General features: G+C 42.2%; 1 protein-coding gene across 1 annotated transcript in view; it reads right to left on the bottom strand.

The window, feature by feature from the left end:
- The window catches only part of VPS35L (VPS35 endosomal protein sorting factor like), a 134,521-nt gene that overhangs the window by 62,947 nt on the left and 50,555 nt on the right, over positions 1-21,019 (bottom strand). The window contains exons 13-18 of the mRNA XM_057749152.1: positions 19,516-19,593; positions 18,906-19,028; positions 9,678-9,724; positions 8,759-8,870; positions 8,101-8,217; positions 5,641-5,694 (exon numbers count right to left, since the gene is read on the bottom strand). Coding sequence (XP_057605135.1) covers positions 5,641-5,694; positions 8,101-8,217; positions 8,759-8,870; positions 9,678-9,724; positions 18,906-19,028; positions 19,516-19,593 — 531 coding nt within the window. The remainder of the gene's footprint in view (positions 1-5,640; positions 5,695-8,100; positions 8,218-8,758; positions 8,871-9,677; positions 9,725-18,905; positions 19,029-19,515; positions 19,594-21,019) is intronic.

The raw sequence follows: 21,019 nt of genomic DNA, 5'->3' as shown, positions 1-21,019 counted from the left end.
GTGATACATCATATCAACAAATTGAAGGATAAAAACCATATGATCATTTCAATAGATGCAGAAAAAGCTTTTGACAAAGTTCAACATCCATTTATGATAAAAGCTCTCCAGAAAATGGGCATAGAAGGAAATTACCTCAACATCATAAAAGCCATATATGACAAACCAAAAGCCAACATTGTTCTCAATGGAGAAAAACTGGAAGAATTCCCTCTAAGAACAGGAACAAGACAAGGGTGTCCACTCTCACCACTGTTATTCAACATAGTTTTGGAAGTGTTAGCCACAGCAATCAGAGAAGAAAAAGAAATTAAAGGAATACAAATTGGAAAAGAAGAAGTAAAATTATCACTCTTTGCAGATGACATGATACTATATATAGAAAACCCTAAAGACTCTACCAGAAAACTGCTAGCACTCATTGATGAGTTTAGTAAAGTAGCAGGATACAAAATTAATGCACAGAAATCTCTTGCATTCCTATACACTAACAACGGAAGAGCAGAAAGAGAAATTAAGGAAACTCTCCCATTCACCATTGCAACAAAAAGAATAAAATACCTAGGAATAAACCTGCCTAAGGAGGCAAAAGATCTGTATGCAGAAAACTTTAAGACATTGATGAAAGAAATCAAAGATGACATAAACAGATGGAGGGATATACCATGTTCCTGGATTGGAAGAATCAACATCGTGAAAATGACTGTACTACCCAAAGCAATTTACAGATTTAATGCAATCCCGATCAGATTGCCAATGGCATTTTTCACAGAACTAGAGCAAGAAATCTTACGATTTGTATGGAAACGCAAAAGACCCCGAATAGCCAAAGCAATCTTGAGAAGGAAAAATGGAGTTGGTGGAATCAGGCTTCCTGACTTCAAACTATACTACAAGGCCATAGTGATCAAGACAGTATGGTACTGGCACAAAAATAGAAAGGAAGATCAATGGAACAGAATAGAGAACTCAGAAGTAAGCCCAAACACATATGGGCACCTTATCTTTGACAAAGGAGGCACGAGTATACAATGGAAAAAAGACAGCCTCTTCAATAAGTGGTGCTGGGAACATTGGACAGCAACATGTAAAAGAATGAAATTCGAACACTTCCTAACACCATACACAAAAATAAACTCCAAATGGATTAAAGACCTACATATAAGGCCAGACACTATCAAACTCCTAGAGGAAAACATAGGCAGAACACTCTTTGACATACATCAAAGCAACATCCTTTTTGACCCACCTCCTAGAATCATGGAAATAAAATCAAGAATAAACGAATGGGACCTCATGAAACTTAAAAGCTTTTGCACAGCAAAGGAAACCATAAACAAGACTAAAAGGCAACCTTCAGAATGGGAAAAAATAATTGCCTATGAAACAACGGACAAAGGATTAACCTCCAAAATATACAAGCAGCTCATGCAGCTTCATACCAAAAAAGCAAATAACCCAATCCACAAATGGGCAGAAGACCTAAATAGACATTTCTCCAAAGAAGACATACAGATGGCCAACAAACACATGAAAAGATGCTCAACATCACTCATCATCAGAGAAATGCAAGTCAAAGCCACAATGAGGTATCACCTCACACCAATCAGAATGGCCATCATCACAAAGTCTGGAAACCACAAATGTTGGAGAGGGTGTGGAGAAAAGGGAACTCTCCTGCACTGTTGGTGGGACTGTAAGTTGGTACAGCCACTATGGAAAACAATTTGGAGGTTCCTTAAAAAACTACAAATAGAACTACCATATGATCCAGTCATCCCACTCCTGGGCATATACCCAAAGAAAACCATAATCCCAAAAGAAACTTGTACCATAATGTTTATTGCAGCACTCTTTACAATAGCCAGGACATGGAAGCAACCTAAATGCCCATCAACAAATGAATGGATACAGAAGATGTGGCATATATATACAATGGAATATTACTCAGCTATAAAAAGGGATGAGATGGAGCTATATGTAATGAGGTGGATAGAACTACAATCTGTCATACAGAGTGAAGTAAGTCAGAAAGAGAAAGACAAATATTGCATGCTAACTCACATATACGGAATCTAAAAATGGTACTGATGAACTCAGTGACAAGAACAGGGAAGCAGATACAGGGAATGGACTGGAGAACTCGAGGTATGGGAGGGGGCGGGGGGTGAAGGGGAAACTGAGAAGAAGCGGGAGAGTAGTACAGACATATATATACTACCAACTGTAAAATAGTCAGTGGGAAGTTGTTGTATAACAAAGGGAGTCCAACTCGAGGATGGAAGATGCCTTAGAGGACTGGGGCAGGGAGGGTGGGGGGGAATCGAGGTGGGGGCGTCAAGGAAGGGAGGGAATATGGGGATATGTGTATAAAAACAGTTGATTGAACCTGGTGTACCCCCCAAAAAAATAAAATAAAATAATAAAAAAAAAAACAAAAAAAAAAAACATAAGGGGGAATGTCACACTCATACCACAGCCCGAAAGATGGCTAAGTCTGTACCACATCAGGACTAAAACACCGCTCTCAAAGGTTCTGGGACATTCCTGTCCCAGCTATCCCTGAGTGCTGGTGAAATTCAACATGCCACTTTCTGCCTGCAGTCCCGGGCCCCTCCCCGGGCACTGCAGAGAGCAGTGGAGCATTGTGGGAAGAGCACAGACTGTACCCTTACAAGCGGGGTGACCCAACGCCCACTTCACTTGTGTCAGCTGTTATCAGGGGTCACCCAACCACAGCCTATATCCAGCCCAGTGCCTGTTTTCATACAGTCCAGGAGTTAAGAATTATTTTTATGTTCAAATTAGAAGAAAAATAGTATTTGGTGACAAGGAAAATTACATGAGATTCAAATTCAGGATGCATAAATACAGTTTACTAGAACACAGCCGTGCTCACTCACATATGGTGTACAGCTGCGTTCATGTTATGGTGGCAGAGCTGGATGCTTGTAACAGAGATCATGTGGTTCACAAAGCCTCAAATACAGAAAAAGTGTGCTGACCCCTGGTCTATATAACTGGGAGAGTGAAGCTTCCTGGCAAGGTGGCTATGAAGCTGTGCAGCTTACAGGTAAAGTGCCTGGCACACAGCACACTGTCTAAATAGCTGCCATCATGGACTCTTGTTTCATGCTCATTAAATCCCCAGCATGGGGACGTCCTGGGGGGTCCAGTGGTTAAGACTGCGCTCCCAACACAGGGGGCCTGGTCAGGGAACTAGACCCCGCATGCCACAACTAACAGCCTATGTGCCGCAACTAAAGATCTGTATGCCGCAAGGAAGATCCCACATGCCACAACTAAAAAGATCCTGTGTGCTGTAACAAAGATCCCGCGTGCCACAACTAAGACTGGACACAGCCAAATAAATACATAAATAAATAAATAATAGAAAAAGAAAAAGAAAAAACTCCCCATCATGGACAACATTAGCCCCATGAAAAGTTAAGTGGCTCAGCCAGGGTCATAGAGCTAAAAAAATCTGACAATGGCACTAAAAGGAACCAAAGCTTCTTGGAGAAAGAGCTGATTCCCAATCTAGGATAAGAAAAATGCAAAGGAGGCTGGAGCATCTTATAATAGAAAGCAAAGAAGGCATCAAAGACTACAGAGAATATGTTAGGGCTCAGAAGCCAATCAGAAAAAGCACCCACTAGACAAAGATGGGACAATCGAGCATCAGTAAGAATAATACAATTGCAATGATGGACACACATCAAATAAGTTTCAATTAGTGAGTTCCTAAAGATACCAACAGCAATTACTCCTACTGGTCACCTTTGGGGATGCTGGGGAATTGACTCCTTATTCTAAAAACTAGTAAGTCACAGAGACAAAAATGAGCATCTTGCCTTTTCTGTACAAATTGTACCGCAGGGTAACCAAATAGGTGGTGTGAAGAGGCTCTCTTCATACAAGCATCCTAGCTAACAAATAAAGGAGAAATGATGATAACTCCAAATATCACCATTTTACAACCCATGATAAACCATGAGACGAACACGCTTCAGTGGCTGCTCGTGTCATAGGGAGACAACCAGATACCACAAGTCTCCCAGGAAAAGCACCACACCAGCACCCAGGGTGCCGGAAAGTCAGATCTGAAGCTAACGAAGTCTCCGGTCTCCAGAACTAACCACCGATTTACAGGAAATACTGGAGGCAGAAGAACATGTTAAACACCACCACAGCGATACGCCTGGCCAATCCAGACTGGAAAACTCTACAGGACAAAGGACCCAGTTTCTTCAACAAATAAATAACGGAGAAAAAAAAGGGAAGGGAACAGGGAGGGAGGCAGAGAGAGAAAGAGGGGAAGAGAGAGGCAACTTTCAGATTAAAAGAACTCAAGTTTTTTAGAACAACACCTATTTTAATCCTGTTTGAACAAATAAACTGTAAAAAACTTACGAGACAACTGGAGAAATCTGAACACTTACCGATTTTTAATGGTATTAAAACATTATTAATTTTCTTAGGATAATGTATTGAGATGTTGTCTCAGAAAAGGGAATTTTATTTTAGAGATATGTGCAGAGATACTGACAGGTGAAACACGATGACTGAGCTGTGCTTCAAAATAATCCAGGGGTAGGGAGAAGGGGTGAGACACAAAAGAAACAAGATTTGTCGTTAGTTGATCATTTCTGGGTGATGAGTACAAGGGAGACCAACTGTTTTAAGTTTCCATAACAAAACAAAATTGGACAAAAGAAAGAAAATTAACAAACCAACACGTACATAATGCTCAAAATAAGGCAAGACCATATACTGGAGTTAGAGACCAGACAGTGTTTACCTTCAACTTCTGAGGCTGTGCCTGGGAGGACAGTGTGGTGGGCTTCGGGGTGGGATGGGTGGGAAGTTACTCTCTACTTCTCGGTCTGGACCATGATTTCATGGGTGTATTTTGTGAAGAATCATTACACAGCAAACTTATGATATATACCCTTTTCTTCATGTAGGCTAAACTTCATTTTTTTTTTAAGTTGATTAAAATAAACTCCTGGCAACAGGATTTGAAACCACTTCTACCTGCTTTTAAAGTTTCTGCTCAAAAAAAAAAAAAAAAAAAAAAAAGCTCTGCTCATCGACAAGATCAGTATTTCCCAATCTGGGGCTCTAGTCTGGGCTTAGGAAAGAAGCATCTTTGTTTTTTGTTTTTTTTTTTTTTTGAAGTTTTGAAACCTATATTCAGTTCTAGTTTCTTCTTTGCCGGTTGTATGATGATTCCATGGTACATAATCTCCTTGAGTTTTGTTTCTTTTATTTTTGTTTGCTTAGAAAAAAATTAAATTACATGCAAATCAAATATGTTTGGAAAACGCTGCTGACTACACTCCCATGGAAAAATCACAACGTACTTTAACAATGAGGATCTAAGGTGTATTACAGTGAAAAAACCTGCTTAACTGTATAAGGAAACACTTTCCAAAATGACATGTGAGTGTGGAACGTTTCTGTTATAGTTCATGTGTTCATGCTCCATCATGCATCATATAAAGGATGCAATTTTCATATATTAAAAATAATTACCATCATAAAATATGTAAATGTCTAAGCTAGACTTAGTCACAATTATGAATATGAACAAAATATACAGTAATTCTTTCAAAAACAATACCACAGCACACGTACCGTGAAATGCTTGCAGGCATACTCTACCCACACCTCAGCACAATTGATGTAGTCCTACAAAGAAAAAGTAAAAATGTCTTTACAATAAGAATGCCATGATTGACCTCACAGCGAAAGCTCATCGTGTACAAATCCCTACAAGGGCTTTGACAACTAAGAGTTGGTAAGTGATGGGGATTTCAAGAGTGGTTCATGTACAGAAAACTCATCCACTGATAGATTTTACCCTGAGAGGGGAGATGAGAAAACATAAGTTGCCTGAAACTAGTTAGGCTGTCATTCCAGAAGTGCTACTTGGGCCGAGACAGAAATCCAGGAAGCTCTGCCACGCCTAGAGAATGGGGAGAACCAAAGGGCAGTGCAGACAAGAGTCCTCACTGCACTTCAGTGGAGACGATGACCACGGAACTGGCTGAAAATTCAAGCATCCTTTAAGATGTGACTTTTGAATGTTCTGAGAAAAAACAGGCCTCCTGCCTTTAAAAACAAACCATTCATCCTAGAGAGGGGTGATGTATATATGTTGTAAAAAGGTTAAGAAAGCACAACAGTTTTAGGTAAGAAAGGATGTGTTAGATTCAAGCAGGAGAGACAATGAGACGGCTATGGAAATGGCAGTGACCAACTTGGCAAGGCTGGCTGCCCCAGAAAATACGCAAATAGGGAAAAGCCGGTCAAGGAAAAATAGAACCTGCAAGTACATCTCCTCTGTTCCAACACTTCAAAGAAAACAAAGACGAAATAGGGAGGGGAGAAAACGGTTATCTCAAACACACAAGAAAAGCCAGGAACATTCCAAGATCTAACGGCAATGCTAAGGTGGATTTCACAAGCAGGGTGTGAAGTTAAAGACTGGAGAAAACTGTTATTATGAGCTTTTGATGCAAGGTTGTTTTGAAGCCCTGAAGTACAGGTACCAGAGGCCCAGAGGTTTTTGACTGAAATATCCTAAATAAGCTGTTTTTGTTAGCAAATCAGAGTTAGGTTAAACAGAGAATTTCAACAGCTGGAGTTTAGTGAGGATTTTGCTGAACTTAACATAGGTATACAATTTTGTACCTAAGTTTCTAATGTTTCTAAATTATACTGTTCTTAATACACTATCATAAATGTAGTGATTATTAGCAAGGGGTCATAACTGGGCTCGCTTTAATATTTCCTTCTCAATAAACGATCAAGTCAAATGCTACACATCCACATTCACTTAACCTCTGTGTTATGGTCTGTATGTCTGTACCCCCCCAGAATGCACATGTTGAAATCCTGGCCCTTGATGTGATGGTACAGGAGGTGGGGCCTTTGGGCAGTGGTTAGGTCCTGGGGGTGGAGCCCCCCTGAATGGAATTAGCGCCCTTAATAAAGGGACCCTAGAGAGGTCTCTCTCCCTCTTCCTGAAATGCGAGGAGAAGCTGGCAGTGTGCAACCTGGAGGAGGGTCCTCACCAGAACCCAGCCATGCTGGCCGCCTGACCCTGTACCTCCAGCCTCCGGAACTGGGAGAGATAAATTTCTATTATATATAAGTAACATGGTCTATTGTATTCTGTTACAACAAACCAAATGAACAAGGACATACTGCTAGCAGGAGAGGAACGGTGCAGGGTGTGGTGAAGTCTGGCCACAAAGACAGCCAAGATCATTTCCCCTGTGGCTGCCACATAAATTGCTGGCATGCTGCCTACAAGGACAGTGAGGCATAAACCCCAAACCTACAACATGATGGCGGGCGCTACATGCAATGCAGCAACTAACATCACCTGGTCCATCTTCCTAAGACTTCCTGTGTCAGATGCATGGGGAGAAAGAGGCTTCAGCTGTCCATTCAAGGGACAGAAATTGGAATTCCCTTTAGCTAATTAATGGCTGGACTACTGATCTTCAATTTAGGAACATCTCAATAAATTGATTTTTTCAAATCCAAATACAACTTGACCCTTAAACAAGGCAGGGGTTAGGGCACTGACCCTCCGTGCACTCAAAAATCTGAGCCCTCTATAACCACGATTCCTCCGTATCTGTGATTCCGCTTCTGTGGATTCAACCAACCAAAGGTGGTATAGTATTGTAGTATTTACTACTGAAAAAAAAAAACTCCATGTGGATCCGTGCCATTCAAACCCATGTTGTGCAAGGGTCAGCTGTGCTATAGAGACTGCTGCACTTCAAATGCTCTTTGCAAAGCTACAGGTCTTTTAAAGTTTCAACTATTTATAATTTTACACTTTTGGCGCATCTTAAGGCCTCAAGAGTAAGTCATAATAGGGATACAAAAAGCAAAGAAATACATCTTTACAGCTATACATTCTCCATTAACAGGTTAACAAATAATACAATTAAAAGAAGTAGATTTCTTTAAAAAAAAAAAAGGATGATTAGTTGAAAGAGAAATTTTTTAAAAGAAAGTGTCTACTGCATAACTTGGACAAAAAGTAGTCAATACAAGGTCTAAATGGTCACCCACCTGTGGATTCTTCAATTTAGTGATAACTTTCCAAGCTTCATTGAGAATCTGGAGTCGATCACTCTCAGGAGGATCAGCCAAGGCCAAGTTTAACCCCAGTGAGCGGAAAAGGAGATGCTAAGAAACAGAGCAGATCGTTACGGTCCTGGAGATTTAAAACCAGAGTAACTTGCGGCAAGAAAGGCACAGGCTGTAATAATCAGCCTGTCTCGAGGTCCCCCTCCAATGACGGCTTTCTGAAGCTCTACCACAGCCCCATGCAAGTTAGACTGAGAGGCTCAAGACATGAAGCTGGCTCCGTGCACGGGTCCAATCTGTGGCCACAATGTTCTCCGGGACAAAGCTTTTCATAAATAGGGGGTTAAGATGTAGTTTTGAAGATGTAGTTTTAAAGGTGTAAGACAAAGTTCTTCCTAAATATTTCATAGTGAGCTAACTGGACAGACTTAGGACTCACGGAGGCCTGACTCGCGGCAATTACATGCGTCTCACAACCCTAATCGCTAACTCATTTTCCGTCGTGCTCTCCAGAAACAGAGCCTTCGCTTGTTTTCCTGTTGGCTGGAGCTGCCCCTGACACTGAGCTCTCTCTCCCTGGGGAGGTACTGGGCAAACACTGCCTATTTGTTCTCCGAGAAGTATTAAGTCAAGAGACTACCTTGGGGAAACCAGACTCATCACACTCTTTTATCATGGCAATGAAATCCATGGATCTTGTGGCGATGAACTCGGCCCGGAAAGCTGACATCACGGAATTCAACAGCAAGGCACTGCAAAACACACAAGCCCCACGTCAGCAGAGCTTCCCCTTAAGTCACTTTCATTTCAGGATATACATTGTTGGGGAAGATGACTGACAGCCCTTTAATGGTAAGATTGGAAAAAAAAAAAAAGACTGGAGTAAAAAGGCAACCTCTAGAGACTAACTCATTGTTCTGTGCACATTCCAAACTTGATAAATATTCAACTGACTGGAAGAATGGATGGATGGGTGGATGGGTGAGTGAATGAGTGAATGCATCAATGGACAGACAGGTAAATAAGAAAGTAATCAAATCCCTATAAACAGAAGAAAACTGAGCCTTCAGTGCACTAATAAAACTAAACATTAAGTAACAATATTGATCCAAGCTGCAAATATATATCCACATCTCTTATGAAAAGCACTGTTCTAGGACCTAGGGACACAATGGTAAACAAAACCCACTCCAGGCTGCTCACACATCTACCACCGAAAGGAGAGCAGAGGAGAAACCTCTTACGCCTAGTAGATAGGCATTCGAGTTTATCCTGACCTTACCATTTATCACAGCTCCATATGGAAAGAGCTATTATTATACCCATTTTACAGATGAGGAGATGGAGGCACAGAGAGGTCACAGTAAGTGACTCAAGGTCAGAAAGCTAAGAACGAGTAGAGCCAAGATCTGAAGCCAGGTAACTAGACTCCAGCATTCCTGACCTCCAGGCTATCCTGATTCTCTGTTGGCCCTCTTGCCCATGCAAGCATGCCAAGCTCAAAAAAAGCAACCAACTCCATTTTCAAACACGGACTTTATGAATTTCAAAATACTTACTTGTTTCCTAGTTTCTTACATCTCTCCATCATTTCAGTTAGCAGAGCCTAATTAAAAAAATAATAAAAATCATCAAATTGGAGGATCTAAAGTTACACTTCTCATGAACAGATTTCCAAAGCAATACTGTAAAATAAATACAGCCACATGCCCATTTCTATAATTCTCAGTGCCTGGCAGGGATGGGGAGGATGGAGGAGAAAACAAATTCGCTCTTGTGGCATTCAGTATAATGGATAAGAGCTGGAGCCCTGGCCTCAGGCACACTTGGGTTCAAGTCCAGTCTCACCAACTACTTTTCCTCATCCTTAGGTAGATGATACAGGTGGTACCATGCCACCTGCAGATTACTGCAGGATGATGAGAGTGGTACCTTCTGTGCTCTAGGGCACCAATGAGAATCAAATTTACTTTACTTTCCACTTCTACTAGATCCCCCATGTTCCTCCCCATTTCAGGAGGTGTCTGTGAAATTCTCAGTAAAACAAACAACAAACACTGGGCCAGTACTTGGTGCTGGCTGGTCACAGTGAGAAGCACTTGGCACTCATGATGGCACTTCTCACAACCACCATGAGGCAGGCTCTCTATTCTCCCATTTCACAGATGAGAAACCAAGCCTGGGCCAGGTGACATGGCTAGTTATGGCGGGCTGGATGTGACCTAGGTAGTCTGGCATCAAAGGCCATGCTCTTCACTACACTTCCTCTCCATGCATTTTGAAGCACATTTTTTTCCCCAAAAGGAAGTAAATGTTTTACTCGTTGTAATACTATTAATGGCTTTAGAGCTATCTTAAGACGATTACGTATCTTTCAAAGAGCTCCTATTTTTTAAAAAATCAATGGAAGACGTATCCAATAGGGCAGTGGTTTGGGGAAGGCTTTGTATGGCACAGGCAAGGTCAAACCCAAGACAAAAGAGCTGTTAACAGCAGCTGGGACACTGAGTACTCACCAGGCATCCAGCACCAGGCACTCGGCTAAGCGCTTTACGTACCTTTTCTCACTTACTCTTCACAATGGCCTCTGAGGCCCATGTTAATTATCACGAATTTACAGATGAGGAAGCCAAAACTCAGCTAGGTTAAGCTACTTCCTACTAAGTGGTAGAAATGAGATTTGTACCTAAGTCTGGCCTGGAAGTCAAAAGATAAAGTGAGTTTTCTCTGCTGTAATTCCACCCTTTCCAGCTGTGTCCCTCTGTGTCCTGGTTGTTGCCTGAATAATTAAGGCGATAGTTGATTGTGGAGATACTGTCAGTATCCCCAACCCCAGAAATCTGATTCTATTCAGATTTCTGTCTCTGCCAACAAAAGTCAGGTTGGGTCCTGTTATGGAGTGAATTATGTCCCCTCCAAATTCATATGTTGAAGTGCTAACCCCCAATGTGACTGTGTTTGGAGACAGGGCTTTCAAGGAGTTAATTAATGTTAAGTGAGGTCATAAGAGTGCAGCCCTAATCCAACAGGACTGGTGTCCTTATAAGAAGAGGAAGAGAGGGACTTCCTAAGTGGCGCAGTGGGTAAGAATCCGCCTGCCAATGCAGGGGACATGGGTTTGATCCCTGCCCCAGGAAGATACCACATGCCACAGAGCAACTAAGCCCGTGCGCCACAACTATTGAGCCTGTGCTCTAGAGCCCATGTGCCACAACTACTGAGCCTGTGCCCTAGAGCTCGTGAGCCACAACTATTGAGCCCATGTGCCTCAACTACAGAAGCCCACGCGCCTGGAGCCCGTGCTCTGCAACAAGAGAGGCCACCAAAATGAAACGCCCGCACACCACAAGGAAGAGTAGCCCCCGTTCGCTGCAACTAGAGAGAGCCCGTGTGTAGCACCGAAGACCCAACACAGCCAATGAAATAAATTAATTAATTAAAAAAAAAAAAAAGAAGAGGAAGAGAGACTGGGGACCCACATGCACAGATGAGGAGACCAGGAAAGGACGCAGTGAAGAAGACAGCAGTCTGCGAGCCAAGGAGAAAGGCCTCACCAGAAACCAACTCTGCCAGCACCTTGATCTTGAACTTTCCAGCCTCCAAAACTGTGAGAAAATAAATTTCTGTTGCTTGAGCTACGTAAGGCCTGAATGGCCACCTAATTCCCAAGCTGATGATGTTAGAGGGTGGGGCCTTTTGGAGGTGATTAGGTCTTAAGGGTGGAGCCCTCATGAATGGAATTAGTACCCTTACAAAAGTGGCCCAAGAAAGCTTCCTTGTCCTTCCTGCCACGTGAGGACACAGCATGAAGACAGCTGTCAGTGAACAAGGAAGTGGGCCCTCACCGACACTGTATCTGCCAGCATCTTAATCTTGGACTTCCCCGCCTCCAGAACCATTAGAACTAAATTTCTGTTGTTGATAAGCCACTCAGTTTGTGGTATTTTGTTATAGCAGTCTGAACATACTAAGCAAACTAATACAGGCCCAAGCGCATCACAGTGGTCTCATTCCCCTTGCCAGTGGTGAGTTCAGACAGGGCACATGACCCATTGCTTCCTACTGAGATGAGGGCTGAGAGGAAAAGTTTTCTTGCGTTTTTTTGCTTTTTTGTTTGTTTTGGGGGGAAGGGGACTGGGGACTCACTGCGTGGCCTGCAGGATCTTAGTTCCCTGACCAGGGATCGAACCTGGGCCCTTGGCAGTAGAAGCGCAGAGTCCCAACCACTGGACTGCCAGGGAATTCCCAAAGTTTCCTTCCTGTTAAACAGGAACCGAAGATTCCCCACCTTTCTGCCTCTGGACACTGCTATGTCTGGATGTGATGCCTGGAATGACGGCAGCCACTCTGCTGCTGTCTGGGGATGGCACAGCAGAGCGAACAGAACCTGCCTGGCCCAGAGCCTTCACTTGTTATTCAAGAGAACACACTGAATTATTTTTGTAGGGTCAGTTACATGTTTGTTCCTTGCAGCCAGCATCTCAACTGATGATAAAATTGACAATGTCACAAATGGCTACCCTAACCCATTCATGGGGATTTAATATTTGAAAAGTCGTTCACGAAGACTTTCATCCAAGTGGTTTCTGGGAAGGCTGGGAAAGAGATATTCTTATAATGACCACACTGATACTCCTTCCACGCACTCAACACCTGCCTGTGAAGCAACTTTAATGTACTAGCCACTATTCTAGGCACTGGGAATAGCGCAACGAGGAAATCAGACAGAAACCCACGCCCCTGCATGGCTTATTCTCTCTCATACAGACACACGCACATGCACGTGTGCACACACACACATACACGCACACTTGAATGAGGTGTCTTGGCCCACCACTTCTGAAAGGCGAAATAGGGCAAATGCTAACATATGGACAAAATGTTCTGGCCATTAAGACAAGACAAATGCTATAAAAGTTCTCTTTTTCACAGGAGATGAATGCATTAAAAATGCATCCAAGAATATAACTTTAAAAAAAAAAAGGCTCCATTGTCATTACCCTTAAGTGTCCGAGGAGCCAAATGTTATAGATCCCAGGAAGGTCTGTGAGAGGTTATTAATTTTTTTTTCCTCAGGAGTGACGGGGTTGATTATCTTTGGCAAGAACAAGATGAACAATACTTCAAACCAGACAGATAGAAACAAGGCTACTGGATGAGATAAACCACTGAAAAACTTGCAGCTCAGAATACATGTTTACAGACACATCAGAACTTGAAGATTCATTAGGCCCCAACATTTCATTTATTTGTTTTTTATGAAAATTATAAAAATAAGAAATGCTCATGGACAGAAGTTCCAACAATACTGTCATGTACAAGTAAACTATGAGCACCCATCCTCCCAACTCCCACTTCCTGGGGGTCACCAGTGTCAACATTTGCTGTTCATCTTCTAGGCCCTTGTCTACGCCCTATGAATATAGAGCTTTTGCTGTAGAAGACTTTTGTTTTACAAAAATGGATAGTCTTATACATACTGAGCTACAATTTGCCTTTTTCACTCAAGAATCTAGCACGGGCCTCCCTCCTCCATGTTAGTACACAGAAATTGACCTCATGCTTTTTAATGTCTGAGGAATCCACACCACGTACATAACATTGTTTTTCAAACTGCTCCAAATTGATGAATGTTTTAAAATGTTTTATCTGTAACCAGTTATAAACTCATGAGAAACTGCAAAAATAGTATAGGTGCTGGGTACCATCGACCAGCTTCCCGCAGTGGTGACATCTTGCCTGGCTAGAGAGCATTGTCAAAGTCGGGAAGCTGACACTGGTATCATATAATTAACTAGACTACTTCCCCAGGTTTCTCATGCACCTTTCTTTGTGGGGGAAAGGGTATATCTTTGTAACATTTCATTAACATATTCGGATTTGTGCAGCTACCCCCACATTTCACTACTGGATTTTTAAGGTTATCTCCTCACTAGGGTTATTTACCCACTTCAAAAGTATAGGAAAAGAAAAAGGAAGTTGGGTCAATGACACATTTCTGTTTTCTAAACTGAGATTAACTCATATGCAGCCCGGAGTGCTCAAAGATATGTACTTCCACTTTCACTAAATAGCCTTCCAATCAATGTTTACAGTTACTGCTCCATAAAAAAAGTAAATTAAATAATACACATATCACATTTTCCTTATTTTTCTAGATGAAACACACATGCAAACAGCAGGCAAAATCATAAACTAATCTTAGAAGCTAATACCACTTTCCTCCAATCCAGAGTCCATGTGGCTCAAGTCCCAAAGAACTAAATATTTCAATGCGAATAAAAAGAAATTTTATACCCCAGGCAGTAAAAAGAGAAATTTTTAATTTTTCCTATTATTTACCTTTCTCTGGGGATTTTTCCCTAACTCAAAAGAATGAAAATAATACACCTATATGCTTGAGAGGGATTTATCATCAACCAAGACTAGTCTTAGATTTGCATTACTAGCCTAATCATATTTTAGAAGGTTTAAAGGGCAATCTATAGTACCACCATTGGAGCAGCAGTACCATGGGTCAATCTGTTTAAGCCCCACCTTAAAGTGTAGCAATTAACAGGGGATACCTAGAAAGAAAGGCTCTAAGTAGTTGAGGGAACAAATCTGTTGGCTTCAGAGTCACTGCCAAAATGGCTACATGACTTCTTTCTACCTGTGTGACTGTAACAAGTTTGTAAGCCTCAGGTGTCTCATCTGTAAAATGGGGATAACAGCAACACCTAGCTTGGGGAAACTTTGAGAGTGAATTAAGACAGCCCAAGTAAAGTAACTAATAAGCCAGATCGCAGAGATATTGCAGGTTCTGCTCCAGACCACTGCAATAAAGTGACTATCTCAATAAAGCAAGCCACACAAATTTTTTGGTTTCTCAGTGCAAATAAAAGTTATGTTTATACTATACTGTAGTCTATTAAATGTGCAATGGCATTATGTCTTAAAAAAAGTACGTAAGTTAATTAAAAAATACTTTATTGCTAAAAAATGCTATCACCTGAGCCTTCAGTGAGTCGTAATTTTTTTGCAATTGTAACAACAGAGATCACTGATCACAGGTCACCATAACAAGTAATAATGAAAAAGCTTGAAATATTGCAAGAATTACCAAAATGTGACACAGAGACATGAAGTGAGCAAATGCTGTTAGAAAAATGGCGCCAACACACTTGCTCCAAGCACGGTTGCCACCAACCTTCAATTTATGAAAAATGCACTATCTGTGACGTGCAATACAGCACAGTGCAACAAAATGAGGGGTGCCTGTGGGGCGCATGGCCAGGGAGCCTCAGAAGGAGGTAGCTGGGTTAAGCACTCAAAGCTCAGTAGCCTCTCTGACCCATCTCCCTGCTCCATTCATCACAGCCAGCCAACACTGCTTTCTAAACTCTTCCTGAAGGGTCACAAAATTTTCCTAACAATAGGTCTTTGCTATAACGTTAAGTGAGGGGAAAGCATCGTAAAATCATACAGGAAATATCTCTCATCTACAAAACACAATTACAGAACAAGAGTGACAGTGGAGAGAGAAATAGTAAAAAGAAAATGCACCAGGGTTAACAGTGACCAGTTATTCATGACAAAATTTTAGATGGCTCCTTTTCTCCTTTTAACCTTTCTGTCTTTTCGAAATTCTTTCCAATGACTATGTACTTATTAAAGAATGTTTCCTGATTATGAAAAAATCCTCTCCTATCCATTCTGCCTCTTGTTTTTTCTATGGCTACCAACTGGTTCTCCTCTAATCCATCTGGTCTGCTTCTGCCAGTTTGATCTTCAAGCACTGCTTTTTTCACATTATCCCTCTGATCAAAAATCTTCAAGAGCTGCCTGGTCTTGACATGATGTTCAACCACCTCTGCAGCGGAGGCCACTCCCAGTTAGCCTAGCTCCTCACTCTTCTCCAGTAACGCTGTCTCCTTATCATGCCTCTCACCTGTCTGTCTATAGCAGGTCCTTTCCCTCAACCCGTCTTTACTGCCCTCCTGCTCATCTCCTGGCCTTCAAGTCAGTCCAGGCCCCCGTGCTCCAACGCACACTATCACAGTCATCCTGTAAGACACCTTCAAGGAAGGTTCTATTATCGGTCCCATTTTACAGCTGGTAAAGCTGAAGCACAGAGGCCAAGCAGCCCAAGGCAACGCAGCCAGAGTTGGAATCCAGGTCTGCCCGACCACTGGCCCCAGCCTCTACCACTTTCCCCTTTCCTCCTTCAACAGTGACAGCCTGCATCATGCAGCTTAGCAAGAGATCATGGGATTCCACACCAGACAAGACAAAAAGCTGCTGAGAACGACGAGAAGCGTATCAAGGGATTCGTTTTCAGTGCCCAAAAGTAGGTTTTATGAAAGAGTTGCTTTTTTCTCTGAAGAGTGTGCCTAAGATTGGGGGCATAAATGTTTTTTACTTACTGTAATTTTAATTGTATGGAGGGGGGAGTCTTGTCTTTAAACAACAACAAAAAAGTCTTTTTGAATAATCACTTCTTGATCTTGGGGGGGGAGGGGATTTGATATTTCAATTTCGATTTGAAATTTCATATGCCAGGTATTTGCAGCTGAAGGCATTTCTCCCTTCTCTCATCTAACTAGCTCTCCCTTCCTCTCGCTCACCTACCTGTCCTGTGTATTGCCAACTGCTACAGACAAACTCCTATACTCTGGAGGTGTGGCCTCTTATAGACACACACGGCTGCTACGCCCCAGTGGCCACATCCCAGCCACTGTCAAAGAGCTTCTAAAGGCATCCTATTGTCACACACATTTTCAACACCACCCTCCACACTGACATTAATTCTTCCACATTTTGGAAATGATTTTTTTTTATGAGATACTGCAAGTTCCTTATTGAAATGCCCCAAGAATCAGAGTTTATTATTATTCAGGTGACCTAATTTTTTAAATCACTTCTCCTAGTGCAATAATGATTTCCTAGAGTTTTAGTCCCCAGGAAAGCTCTATTCCCAGCTTCTGCCATCCTTTGAGATTACTGGCACTTAAAAGGAAAAAATGCCTTATGACATGTACTTTTTGTTTTCAATCCAATTTTGCTTTTCATTAACATAAGGAGAAAAAAATAAGTGTTCTCATTTTCAAATGTGTCGCTCTTGCTCACAGGTTTCAGTCATTCAGCTGAATCGGTCAAGTTCATGGTAACTCTTCCCAGGGGCCTATGCCAGCGTATGGTGGCTGAGAACACACTTAAGATCATAGAGGACGGCCAGCAAGTTTTCAAAGAATCTTCTGTTAAACTGGCTTGATTTAAAATCAGTTCACTCAATAGTAAAAAATTCACCTGAAATACAAGATGTCCCTATTTTTCTCCTCATACTATAGGATTTGGAAAAGTTAAAATAAAAGCAAGACATTATACTTGCTGAAAAGTTAAAAAACAGATAGGGCAAGAAAAATAAGTTAAGATGATCCAGCATCTTCCCCTCCAGCGATATTTTGTCATAGCTCTTTCCCAGTTCTCTTGTGCAGACACAAAAACCACATCTGCAATCCCACTGACACCACGCACACTCAGACACTGTGTGTGGGGCCCTCCACTAAGCACTGAAAATGGACGGTCTTGTCTGATCCATGCAGTAAACTAGAAAACAGGAAGTATCACTGCTCCCATTTCACAGATAAAGAAGAAAAACTGAGTGGTTAGGGACAAGTGACTTGACCTCTGATTTAGTCCAACAGCTGTAAGCAACAGAGTTGAGATTCAGACTCAGGCACCCTGACTCCAGGGCCCACACCTGAACACCAGGCCACAAAACCACTCGGGACACACACAGTAACAGGTGTAACCTCCTTTTTCACTTGGCGATGCACTGGGAGCATCCCTTACATCAGTGTGCTCTCCATCGTGTCAACTGGCCCCATAACATTCCACTGAGCACACTGACCACCGTTTAAACAATCCTCCTCTGATGCCCGTCTCCAATGTTTCACTAGCACAAACACAGCTACACACATGTATGTGTGTGTGTTTATGCACTCATCAAATTATTTCTACTGGATATATTAAAAAGTGGATTGGTTAGTCAAAGTTGTATCTTGTTCTTTTCCTTTAGAGCTGTCAATACATGTTTGCAGACACTGGGAAAAGGCAGGTGGACTTGAATTTTGCTTTACTCCAGATATCCTTGTTTTGTAGCAAGGTCTCTTCTTCCCTCACATAGAATAAATTCTCAACCATCAATGAGAAAACAACAGAAGCTATCACAGTTATTATGACAATCTGAACTGGTGTTCTACTGAAACTGCTTCTCAGTCTCAGAGAAGAAAAAGACTATTTCTGCTATGATTCTGACTTCACTTTAATCCTTGACAATGCTTCAATTAGACAAAAAAAGAAAAGAAAAAAAATTTTTATAAAAGCAATTACATATCTGAGTTTCACTTTCCTTCCATAAAATGGAGAAAATATTACCTGCTCTACCAACTTTATTAACTTATTATCGACATAAAAGGAGTGCATGAAGGTTAGTGAAGAGGCAATGAAGCCCGCTGGCCCTGGATTCAGATTCAACGGGTTTGTGCCCAGTCACCACCACTTTCTCGCTGTGTGACCTTACGTAGGTATTTGGCCTCTCTGAGCCCTGCATCTCCCTCCCAGAGCTGGTAAACCAGGCAATGCAGGAAAAGTGCTGAGCACAGATCCAGTCACAACAGTGAGCCATTCGTTATGTAAGGGCCCTGATTATGTTACTGGGCACACAAGTGTAGGGGTTGTTATGACACCGAAGACAGGAGCCCTCCTTGGTGGTGAGCTTCACACTGAAGCCACCTGATAGTTACCTCGGGGGCGTGGTAGGAGATGCACTGGAAGACCCAGTCCATGGCAGGCGAGTACAAGGGCAGGTAGGATGGAAGCTCCACTCCCTGGAGCACCAGCTGGTTCTGGACCGTGTCCCCGTGAATCTACAGGAGACCAAATCAACACTCAGAAAAGGAGGGGAAGTCACACAATAAAGAAGAACATGCAATCCATTCTAGACTGTGCATATCTGTAAGCATCTGGATGGCCCCGAGAGAAATAGCCTGGTTTCTCAGTTTTTTTTTTTTAAAGTAGAAGAAATACACAGTTTCCCATGTCACCAGGCTGAGCTGTTCTGGGAATGTGTGCTGTGCAGAGAAGCAACCTGATGAAACTGGAGCCAGCAGATGCTAAGGAGAAAGGCTGATCAACAGGAGACACTTCCTGTTAACACATGCATATTAATCCTCTCTGCTTGTTCAGCACAATCAACACATTTTAATTGTCTGTAACAGACACAAGTGTAATTTTCTAGGGTTTACACATTCGAAGAACTTTAAGGCAATCTTGACTTGGAAAACCAACTGGGTTTTATGAATTTGTGATCATGTACTATTACATCAATTAGCTGTTCTGATCGTGTTCTCTTACCTGTTTGAATGTGAGGAGGAAGTCAAAAAAATTCTTATTTAGGCTTTCTTTGAGATGTGGAGCCACTTCCATTCCCACCTGTAGCCAATCAAAATGAAATTACCTTGACCATGGAAAAACAGGTTGCAAATAACATATACAGTGTGATGTCATTTTTGTAAATTAAAAATATACATATAGGGGAACTTCCTAGGTGGCGCAGTGGGTAAGAATCCGCCTGCCAATGCAGGGGACACAGGTTCGATCCCTGCCCCAGGAAGATCCCACATGCCGCGGAGCAACTAAGCCCATGTGCCACAACTATTGAGCCTGCGCTCTAGAGCCCGTGAGCCACAACTATCGAGCCCATGTGCCGCAACTACTGAAGCCCACGCGCCTAGAGCCCGTGCTCTGCAACAAGAGAGGCCACCGCAATGAGAAGCCCACTCACCACAATGAGTAGCCCCCACTCGCCTCAACTAGAGAAAGCCCATGTGCAGCAACAAAGACCCAACACAGCCAATAAAATAAATAAATAAATAAAAATTTATAAAATTAAAAAATTAAAAAATATATATATACATATAGGCATAGAGAGGCCCAAAAAGTTAACTTTTATTCTTTTTGCTTATCTGTTTTCTTATTCAACAGGCATATTTTGCTTTTATAAGAAAAACCACAGAAGCTATTTTTAATGAAAAAAGGGCAACATTTGCAGTAATCATCTTTGCAATTTCCCAAAGGTAATGAAAGTATTTCTGAACAGATGACCAAGAGAACAAATCAATACAGCACTAAAGAGAAATGTACTCTCAAGATTGTGTGTACAATATTCTCTTCCTCTCTAAAAAAATATAACACGAGAGAAGAAATATGGCAGCAAAGTAGAAGGACGTGGAATGCATCTCTCTCCACAGATGCATCAGGAATACACCAAAAGACGCAATAATTTCCACAGAGAACCAGCTGAACACCAGTAAACAACCTCGGACACCAGAAAGGACTGCAAAGATCCCGACATAACTGGTATTTGTTTTGACTCAACACTCTGCCATTAGTCTGGGGCTTGGACAGTCTTCTTTAAACCCCTTTATTGCTGGGACAAGCAACCTCTGAAGTCTGGACTACTCCATCAGAAGTCAAGTAGGAGGCTCTGGGGAGGGAGCACTGAATCCAGGATGCTAGACCACTAGGGAGTCCTCAGACACAGGGAAGATTAACTGCAGAGAACTCTTACGGAGCCCTGTATCAGAGTCTAAGACCCGGCTTCGTCCGATTGTCTGTAACTGCCAGGGCTGGACACTTCACACCAAACTACAAACAAGACAGGAACACAAACCCACCCATCAGCACACAGACTAGCTAAAGCCGTATTAACCTCACAGATACCCTAAAACACACCACCTGACACGGCCCTGCTCATCAGAGAGAAAAGACAGAGCCACACACTGGAAAGCAGACACCAGACCCCCCAACCAGGAAGCCTACTCAAGACAATGGACAAACCCCAACACAGGGGGCAGAG

The sequence above is a fragment of the Hippopotamus amphibius genome, chromosome 9 (assembly GCF_030028045.1).
Source record: "Hippopotamus amphibius kiboko isolate mHipAmp2 chromosome 9, mHipAmp2.hap2, whole genome shotgun sequence".
NCBI lineage: Eukaryota > Metazoa > Chordata > Mammalia > Artiodactyla > Hippopotamidae > Hippopotamus > Hippopotamus amphibius.
This window is presented reverse-complemented; position numbering and strand designations above follow the sequence as displayed.